Source organism: Galeopterus variegatus, unplaced genomic scaffold (assembly GCF_000696425.1).
Source record: "Galeopterus variegatus unplaced genomic scaffold, G_variegatus-3.0.2 Scaffold7793, whole genome shotgun sequence".
In the NCBI taxonomy this organism is placed as follows: domain Eukaryota; kingdom Metazoa; phylum Chordata; class Mammalia; order Dermoptera; family Cynocephalidae; genus Galeopterus; species Galeopterus variegatus.
The window spans coordinates 83,498-93,322 of NW_007733904.1; the positions used below are offsets into that span (position 1 = coordinate 83,498).

The 9,825-nt window shown below is 40.8% G+C and overlaps 1 protein-coding gene across 1 annotated transcript in view; it reads left to right on the top strand.

Annotated features, from left to right (window-relative positions):
* Positions 1-6,565, top strand: part of LOC103607877 (histone acetyltransferase KAT6A) — a gene marked incomplete at its 5' end in the record, with an annotated part of 57,469 nt that extends 50,904 nt beyond the window's left edge. The window contains 2 exons of the mRNA XM_008592338.1: positions 263-575; positions 2,772-6,565. Of these exons, the coding sequence (XP_008590560.1) occupies positions 263-575; positions 2,772-5,431 (2,973 nt within the window). The remainder of the gene's footprint in view (positions 1-262; positions 576-2,771) is intronic.
* Positions 6,566-9,825: the final 3,260 nt, after the last annotated feature.

Below are 9,825 nucleotides of genomic sequence, written 5' to 3' on the forward strand. Positions count from 1 at the left end.
CACTGAGGGTTGCGATCCGTTGCCAGACACGGAAAAAAAAAAAAAAAAAAAAAAAAAAAAAAAAAATCTTTGTATCCATAATACTTTACAGTATCTTACTATAGTGTTTTGAAATAATATTCAAAATGTCTTTTTGGCAAACAGCATCCTGTTTTTTTAATATGTGCTAATTCTCTTAGTTTTTAAAACTTTTTTCATGTTGTTAATAGAAAAGATGGTGTTCATTGCTATAAAGAAAATACTTGCTTTCTCTGTTAAATAGAAACCAATTCTTCACCGAAGAAGGAGAGTGCGAAAGCGCAAACACCACAATAGCAGTGTAGTCACAGAAACTATTTCTGAGACTACAGAGGTGTTAGATGAACCCTTTGAAGACTCTGACTCTGAGAGGCCAATGCCAAGATTAGAACCCACATTTGAGATTGATGAAGAGGAAGAAGAAGAGGATGAAAGTGAACTCTTCCCTAGAGGATACTTCCACCGTTTGTCCTCACAGGACGTTCTCAGGTGTCGGTCCTCTACTAAGAGGATGTCTAAAGATGCAGAAGATGACGAAGAGTCAGATGATGCTGATGGTATGTTTACAGAACTGTTACATAGTGTAGTTCTGTTGTCTTTAAATGTACAGCAGCAATAGCTGCACAGCCTTCAACAACAAAGCCAAAAAATGAACACAACTTACTAAGCAAGAAAAGGAAGGCTTGGCAGTCTCTAAAAAGTTGTGTGAAGTATATTCATCCTCATTTTTGCATTTAGTTTCCCCTTCAACTCAGGACCTATTTTTGCCTCTGCAGAAAATATCTTAACATTGGGAAACTGTTCATTTTTGCCTAGCCCTTTCTCTGTCTTTATTTTTAGCTAATAGGTGAATTGTACTTAGCATTGGGAAGATGTAGTAACCCTTTACTAGAATCTGTGCTCTCTAGACTTCATCTGGTTTGCTCATTGCTCTATGCTGAGCGCTTGAGGTAGGCACTCAGGAAGCATTGTTAAATGAACAAGTGCTGAGAAGACAGTTCCTCAAGTAAGAGCAGATTCAGTAAGTTGTAACTGGCTTCCCATCTGTTCAGGAATCCTTCCTGAATCATCTCTCTAATGTGTCTTACCCAACTAGCAGCAAATTTCTAATAAATGGTAACAGTAACTGAAAATAAGTTCTATGTTTAGATAAAAATCCAATTATTTACTTTTAAAATAGCCTTGTTGTCATTTCTTCTTTTGAGATACAGAAACTAGGGCTCATCTATCTGAGCCAGGTCAAAAACTAGTCTTTCGCATCCCGGCCTAAAGGTTTTGCTGGTGTATCATTCTGCCTGAGTCCACAGTGTGTTTGCCTTACATGGGCTCAAGCTGAGCTCTTTCTTTTACTTTGCTGGGTGATTTGAAGAAATCTAGTTGTCCGCTTTGGGTACATTACCCTTTTAGTTTTTATGCATTAACTAATTGAGCTTTTTAGTCCACTTTTTAAAATAAATTTACTCAGTTTCAAATCTAGTCGATTTGCATTTTTTGCATTCTCATATTTTTATATAATAAATACTTTTAACATAGTAATAAGATAACTGAGTTCTTTGCTTTATTGTGAATGATTCTTCAAAGTTTTATTCATGCACTTTTTAAAATAAATTTACTCAGTTTCAAATCTAGTCGATTTGCATTTTTTGCATTCTCATATTTTTATATAATAAATACTTTTAATATAGTAATAAGATAACTGAGTTCTTTGCTTTATTGTGAATGATTCTTCAAAGTTTTATTCATGTTATATGTTGAGATATATAACCAGGAAGCTAAAAATTTATTTTGTTAATTTGGCACTTTACATTCTGTCTTGGATCATGGTACGCTAAAGTAGTGTCCCCTGTTTAAGTTCCTGTTGACTTGGATAGATTGTCTCTGATGCAGCCGTTTCCTTTGTTTACTTTCAAGTTACTATTGCGACCTGTGCCTTTATAGCTCTCCTCCCCAAATCCTGTTCTTGCCTTGTGTTCTCATCCTTTAAAAATTAGTGGGGAATGTGAATGTACTTAATGCCACTGAACCATGCACTTAGAAATGGTTAAAATGGTAAGTTGTATGTTATGTATATTTTACCACAATTTAGAAAAAAATAATGCTAATTTCAGATTATTTCTAATAAACATCACTGGTGCTTTTTCTTATTTGTATAGGACTGAATGCCCTGGAGCTATTCCTGTACAAACACAAACTTGATTGAACAGTTGTTCACATAATGATGGCTCAATTACTGCCTGGAGTAATTGGCTCATGATACTAGCTGAAGTAATGATTTTGAGGAAACTGAAAAAACCAGAGAGAGAACATAAATTGCAAACAGGAAAAAAAGAGTAAATAAATGGATTTGTAACTTACACAGTAAAGGCAACTTGATAAAATCACTCCTTCCCACTTACTTGTGTATCTATAAAGCTTATGTTCATTTTACAGACGATGAGACTGAAACTTAGAATAACTTCCCAGAGCCACAAGGCTGGTGGTGACAGATTCACACTGGTCTCAGCCGGTGTCTGGAAGCACAGTGTTGACTAGCACTTCTTAAGTGCTCTGCCACTTCACTGTGTGACTGTACAAGATGCCATTAATCAGGGTTAGCCTTTAGATTTTCAACTTTAAAATGAAGAGAATCAGGAGTTAATTACTAAAAGTGATTTATAAAATCGTTTCTGTTCTACGTGCTAGTCTCAGAAAAATGCACTAGTAATGTAAGGTCTTATAACCTATCTTTATTATTTGTTATCCCTCCTGCACAGACACTCCTATTCTAAAGCCAGTATCTCTCTTGAGAAAATGTGACGTGAAGAATTCTCCACTTGATCCAGATACATCCACACCTATGAAAAAGAAAAAGGGATGGCCAAAAGGGAAGAGCCGCAAACCAATCCACTGGAAGAAAAGACCTGGAAGAAAACCAGGATTTAAGTTGAATCAGGAAATCATACCCATTTCCACTGAAGAATGCATTGTTGAGCCCACTGATCCTATTCCTAAATCTGGACGTAAACTCAAAATTCAAGAGGATGAAGAAACCATTGAACCAAAAGACTTGCCCTTATCTGAAGAAAGGAAGGAAGAGGAGGTGCACGTGGAAGCAGAAGAGGTTGAAGAGCTGGAAGAAGAAGACACAGCCAGCAGTGAAGTTAGAGCAGCTTCTCCAGGGGACAGCAGCAATAGTCCTGAGGCTGAAACTAAAGAGCCCGAGGCAGAGGAGGAAGAAGAGAAACCCAGCATCTTAGAAGAGCAGAGGCAGTCGGAGGAAGAGCAGCACGAACTAGACGAACAGCAGCGAGAAGAAGAGGTGACTGCTGTGCAGACAAACCAGAATGAAGACCGTGATGCTGACGATGAGGATGATAGCCATCTGGAATCCACCACAAAGAAAGAGCTAGAGGAGCAGGCTGCTAGAGAAGATGTCAAGGAGGAGCCTGGTGGTCAGGAGTCTTTTTTAGATACTGATATGCAGAACAGCAGGGAGAATATAAGGGATAAAGATGAGACAGAACCAGATTCTGAAGAGGAACAGCCTTCCCATGAAACATCCGTGGTGTCAGAGCATATGCCAGGGTCTGAGGATGATCATGAAGAAGATTCAAACACTAAAGAAGAATTAATTGAATTAAAGGAGGAAGAAGAGATTCCTCATAGTGAGCTTGATTTGGAAACCGTACAAGCAGTGCAGTCTTTGACACAAGAAGAAAGCAGTGAGCACGAGGGAGCCTACCAGGACTGTGAAGAAACACTGGCTGCTTGTCAGACCCTGCAGAGTTACACCCAGGCTGATGAAGACCCTCAGATGGCAATGGTTGAAGACTGTCATGCTTCAGAACACAACAGCCCAATATCCTCTGTTCAGTCTCATCCCAGCCAGTCGGTCCGCTCAGTCAGTAGTCCCACCGTGCCTGCCCTGGACAGTGGCTACACCCAGATCAGCCCAGAGCAAGGATCCCTGTCCGCACCCTCTATGCAGAACATGGAGACCAGCCCCATGATGGATGTGCCTTCCGTATCAGACCACTCTCAGCAGGTGGTGGATAGTGGCTTCAGTGACCTGGGCAGCATTGAGAGCACGACAGAGAACTATGAAAACCCCAGCAGCTATGACTCCACCATGGGTGGCAGCATTTGTGGGAATAACTCCTCTCAGAGCAGCTGCTCCTATGGTGGGTTGTCGTCCTCCAGTAGCCTCACCCAGAACAGCTGTGTTGTCACCCAGCAAATGGCAAACATGGGCAGCAGCTGCAGCATGATGCAGCAGAACAACGTCCAGCCTGCTGCCAACTGCAGCATCAAGTCACCTCAGAGTTGTGTGGTGGAGAGGCCTCCCAGTAACCAGCAGCAGCCACCACCGCCGCCACCACCACCACAGCAGCAGCAGCAGCAGCAGCAGCAGCCAGCACCACAGCCTCCACCGCCTCAGCAGCAACAGCCACCACAGCCACAGCCACCACCGCCTCAGCCCCAGCAGCCTCCAGCCCCGCCCCCACCCCAGCAGCAGCCGCCTCTGTCACAGTGTAGTATGAATAACAGCTTTACTGCAGCTCCTATGATCATGGAAATACCGGAATCTGGAGGCACCGGGAACATCAGTATCTATGAGAGGATTCCGGGGGATTTTGGTGCCGGCAGCTACTCTCAACCATCAGCCACCTTCAGTTTAGCCAAGTTGCAGCAGCTGACTAACACCATTATGGACCCTCATGCCATGCCTTATAGCCATTCTCCTGCTGTGACTTCCTATGCAACCAGTGTTTCTTTGTCTAATACGGGACTGGCTCAGTTGGCTCCATCGCATCCATTAGCTGGGACCCCTCAAGCACAAGCCACCATGACACCGCCCCCAAACCTGGCATCCACGACGATGAACCTCACATCGCCTCTGCTGCAGTGCAACATGTCTGCCACCAACATTGGTATTCCTCACACGCAGAGGTTGCAAGGGCAAATGCCAGTCAAGGGGCACATTTCTATCCGCTCCAAATCTGCACCCCTGCCCTCTGCAGCTGCTCACCAGCAACAGCTGTATGGCCGCAGCCCACCAGCAGTTGCCATGCAGGCTGGTCCTCGTGCATTGGCTGTTCAGCGTGGCATGAACATGGGGGTTAATTTAATGCCAACCCCTGCCTATAATGTCAATTCCATGAATATGAACACCTTGAATGCCATGAACAGCTATCGAATGACACAGCCCATGATGAACAGCAGTTACCATAGTAACCCTGCCTACATGAACCAGACAGCACAGTATCCTATGCAGATGCAGATGGGGATGATGGGGAGCCAGGCCTATACCCAGCAGCCTATGCAGCCAAGCCCTCACGGAAACATGATGTACACTGGCCCCTCCCATCACAGCTATATGAATGCTGCTGGCGTGCCCAAGCAGTCACTCAATGGGCCTTACATGAGGAGATGAGCAAGGTGGACTCACAGTGAGAAACTTAAATATATATAAATAAAGGAACCTTTTATACTGACAAACCAGAGAAAAATGGACCTTTTTTCCAGTTAAAATATTACTGTAGATTTAGAGGAATTTTTCTTTGGTTTATTTTATTTTTTAGAAAACCCTGATCTTCTCTTTTTTGGGGTTCATTTTGTTCTGGGTTTTGGTTTTCACAATATTGAACATTTTACAGTAGAACTCATCTAAAAGTGGGTTTGGGGATAGGGGAAACATGCACAAAATCTTTTCATAATTAAAAAGAGCCTTACTTTCTTTACATACCACATGGACAGAATTTGTGTAAAAGCAAAGTATCTTTATTTTATTTTAAAATGTTTGTTTCCCCTCACTGTTTGCAGCTCCCAATGTTGTCATTTTTAAATGTTATATATACATCTCGAGGGTTAACCAGACCCTTTCCTCCAAACCCAACCTTTCATTTCCTACTTCATTCCAGCAGGAGGCACTTATGGGAGACTCAGATGGGGACATGGAGAACAACCCAAGCTCCTTAAACTTATTATTATTAATATTATTATTATTATTATTATTAATAAAGTGAGGCAAGAAAATGCTTCTCCTTTTAAAATCCCTTCCACTCCCTACACACACACAGAAACACACACACACAACACACGTGTACACATCCCTCTTGAAACCTTTCCCCAAGAATGTTTCTTTATAAATGGACTTCATTGAAATCTGTTTTTTGTGAATCAAGTGTAATATAATAATTTTCCTTTCTTTTTTGTAATATTCCCACTCAGCACTCAGAGACACAAAAATACTGTAAGTCTCAATAACAGCAGGATCTCAGAGGAAAGCGGTTTGCAATCCTAATCCAGCTGTTGGAGGAATAGAGACCGTCAATTAACAATCGAAAAGAGTAAATTAAGCTCTTGTTTTTTTACCGCCTGGTGAATCAGCCATAACGCACATATTCCACCCAGCCTCTTGTTTTTAGTATGTACTTTGAAATGCTAACTAAGGGTCTTGATTCTTGAGCCTTTGACTCTGACAAAACTCAAATAGCAGGCCGGCCCGTGGCTCACTCGGTAGAGTGCGGTGCTGATAACACCAAGGCCACGGGTTCGGATCCTATATAGGGATGGCCGGTTTGCTCACTGGCTGAGCGTGGTGCTGACAGCACCAAGCCAAGGGTTGAAATCCCCTTACCGGTCATCTTTTGAAAAAAAAAAAAAAAAAACTCAAATAGCAGTCCCCAGAGTTTGCCTCTTACATTCTTTCCTTAAGTGTTGGTGGATGACAGTACATTTCAGTGATTTGAAAAATACCTGACAAACCTCTGACACTGCTTATTTTATGTTGAACAGATGATATACAGTGTGTGCTGGAAGGAAGATTATGGTGTGACTTTTATAGCTACTTACATGATACATACCTCTAATTGTCATTTGTTTTTGGAGATCCTGAGTCCATCCCCTGTGGATCAGTGTGCCAGCCCCTCTCCTGTGAGTGGCTGATGAGAAGAGGGATAATTCGACCACCAGCATAGTAGGGCACATCTGGGCAGCAGGATTTTAGCAGGTTCATATGTTGCTCCCAACTCCGTTCTCTTTTTCTCTTGTGCAACCAGTTTGCCCATTCTCTTCCTATTACTTGCTCCAGGGATAGGTAAAAAAAAAAAAAATATATATATATATATATATATATATATGTGTGTGTGTGTATATATATATATATTTTTTTTTTCTTCCATCATTAGAAGATGGAAACTATTATACCACTTGGTATGTGCAGTCAAATATCCAAAAGGGGGAAGTACTGCTTAAAGAAACACCTGTAAGCATTAAATTCTCTCCTTTATTTGTACATTTTATATAGATAAATTTTTAAAGTACTAATTAGGCATTAAATTTTTTCAAATGCACACGTTTGTTGGTTTTTTTAATACACTTTAATTGACTTTCTCAATTAAGTGTGTTAGATAGAAAAAGGCAGAATTCCACATCTTTCCGCTGTCAACTCTGAGCATGTATGTGCAAGGCTGTGTAGGACCCAGTTTCTCTGTATATACTATTCCAGTCCCGGTCATCTGTGTAGAATGTGCACTGTGCTGCCCTCTCCCTACACCTGCAGCTGTGTCATTGCTTCCTGGTTGGGGTGGGGTGGGGTGGGGAGGGGAGGGAGGTATATTGGGAGGAGGGTGGGTCAAGGCAGAAGGAGAAGCTGTTGAATGAGGGCTGTGAATTTAGTTTCTGTTGGTTTGCAGTTGTGTTTGGTTTTGTTTCTTTAAAAAAAAATTCAATCGGGCAGCTCCCTTTTCCACAAGCCTCTTTGTGACTGTAGAACTATTGTAGAAAAAAAGTTCTTTTCTATATTATAAAAGAAATTATCCAACACCGTAATATTGGTACCTGTCATTTTTTCACTTTTGTTTAAAAAAAAAATGTATTTTTAGCAAGATAACTTGGGTAATCTTCTAAAAAAGAAATTTAAAAACTCACTGTTAGTGACTTTGATGCCTTTTAAAATAAGAGCTTTTTCATTTCATTCCATCTTTAAAATTTTTTATCTTTGTTGTAGAATATTAAAAACTATTTTAAGAAAGATAAAAATTCTCTTTAAAGAGATCTCTAGAGTGTGTGAATAGAGCTCCAGATGCCTCTAAAAGCCGCATGTACAAATGAAGCTAAGTCTATTCCTGTCTGTTTATATTTGCTTTTCCTGTTTGTAACCTCTTTGTACTTTGTTCATGGTGACTTGTAAGCTAAGGGGAAGGGTGCCTAGATGCCTTTGTATTCTCCATGTCATGCGCTCCTGGGCCAGTGGGCCTCCCTTCCTCTCCTTGTATGTAAGACCTTTTTTTTCCCCTTTCTAGCAAGTACTTTCAAAAGAACTCTGTACATTTTAACATACAAAAAAATAAATTATGTTGAGCCATTTTGGATGTCTGTCTTGCATGTGGAATTTTTCTCCCTTCTGAATACTTCAAACTCTCCAATTCTTTTTCTACACACACAGATCTATAAATATTAGTCTTTTCACATTCCTCTTTATTATAGAAAGTATAAGTTTATGGCCTTTGCTTTGAAATTCCAGTTTTCATCTATGTATATGTTTAAATGTCAACAATATAGATGGTTTTGTCCTTTTCCAAAGAAAATGGTATGATAACCTTGCTTCGGTTTTTTTTTTTTTGTCTTTTTTCATGTCCGGCAATGGACCGCAACCCTCAGTGTCGCGCCTGTGCCAGACCGGGACCGGCAACGGGATCGCAACCCTCGGTGCTGCGCCCGTCCCTCGCTCAGCCAGTGAGCGGGAACTGGTCTGTATGTGGGATCCGAACCCTTGGCGGGAGCGCCACCACACTCCCAAGCAGCACACTGTAGCAGTGCGCCACCGGGCCGGCCCTTGCTTCGGTTTTTGTAGGGAAATTCATTTGAAAACCTTCTAAAGAGATGGTAATTCACCCAACCAAAGAAGGGAAGTGTAGTTGCGATTAACAAGTAGCTCCTAGACTTGGAATAAGTTGGAGGAGTAATTTATATTAATCTTATTTTATAATACAACTCAATATTTTTAAAGGAAAGCATTGTTTTTTGTTTTTCATCTCATTTTATGTGATTGTGTGATCTGGAAAGACTTGTTCTTTTTCAGAAATCGAGGACTTGAACACTGATGACATTTTTTGGTGTTTTCTCTAAGTTAGTTTCCTTGCCTCTCTCATCATTTAGAATTTTGGGTATAAGGCAGATTCCAGAAAATTAGATTTAGCTTTGGGAAATCGACCTTAGTTCCTGTGGTATGGGTGAGGCAGGTACATGTGTCAGTGGTCTCCAGACTTTATCTGCCCTTTAACACTGAGTTAGGAATTTAGGAAGTGTATGTGACATTACCTGTAAGGGACATCCAACCTACAGCAAACATTTGTTCTGAACCTCATGATGATAAAGTGTAGACAGTATAGTCCCGTCTTCTCCAGAAAAGAAATGGTTCCTCTCCCTTGACTTCTTCACTTGCTTGAGTAGCCATAATTTGGACACAGGCTCTATCACTGCACTATGCAATCATCAGTGGATTGTCTCAAAAACATTTCTTGTTTTTGCAAAGTGCCTGCTTCAAGTGAATTCAATATAAAGCATCTGGGTTTTCTACGAAGGAGGTAATGTAATCAAAGAATATATTGTAGACCATTTTTTAAGTGTTAACAACCCCAACTATATATTACGTTTAAAAATAATTTTAGTTATATAGTCCCATGTATAGCCAACTCATGAATGATCTCTGAGTAGAGGAGGTGTTCCTGTTTGTTATTGAGCTATGGCCTTTTTCACTATACCAGAAGGTAGGTGTGGGAGGAAAATTATATGACACTTGATTAATGTGTACATTGCCCTGGT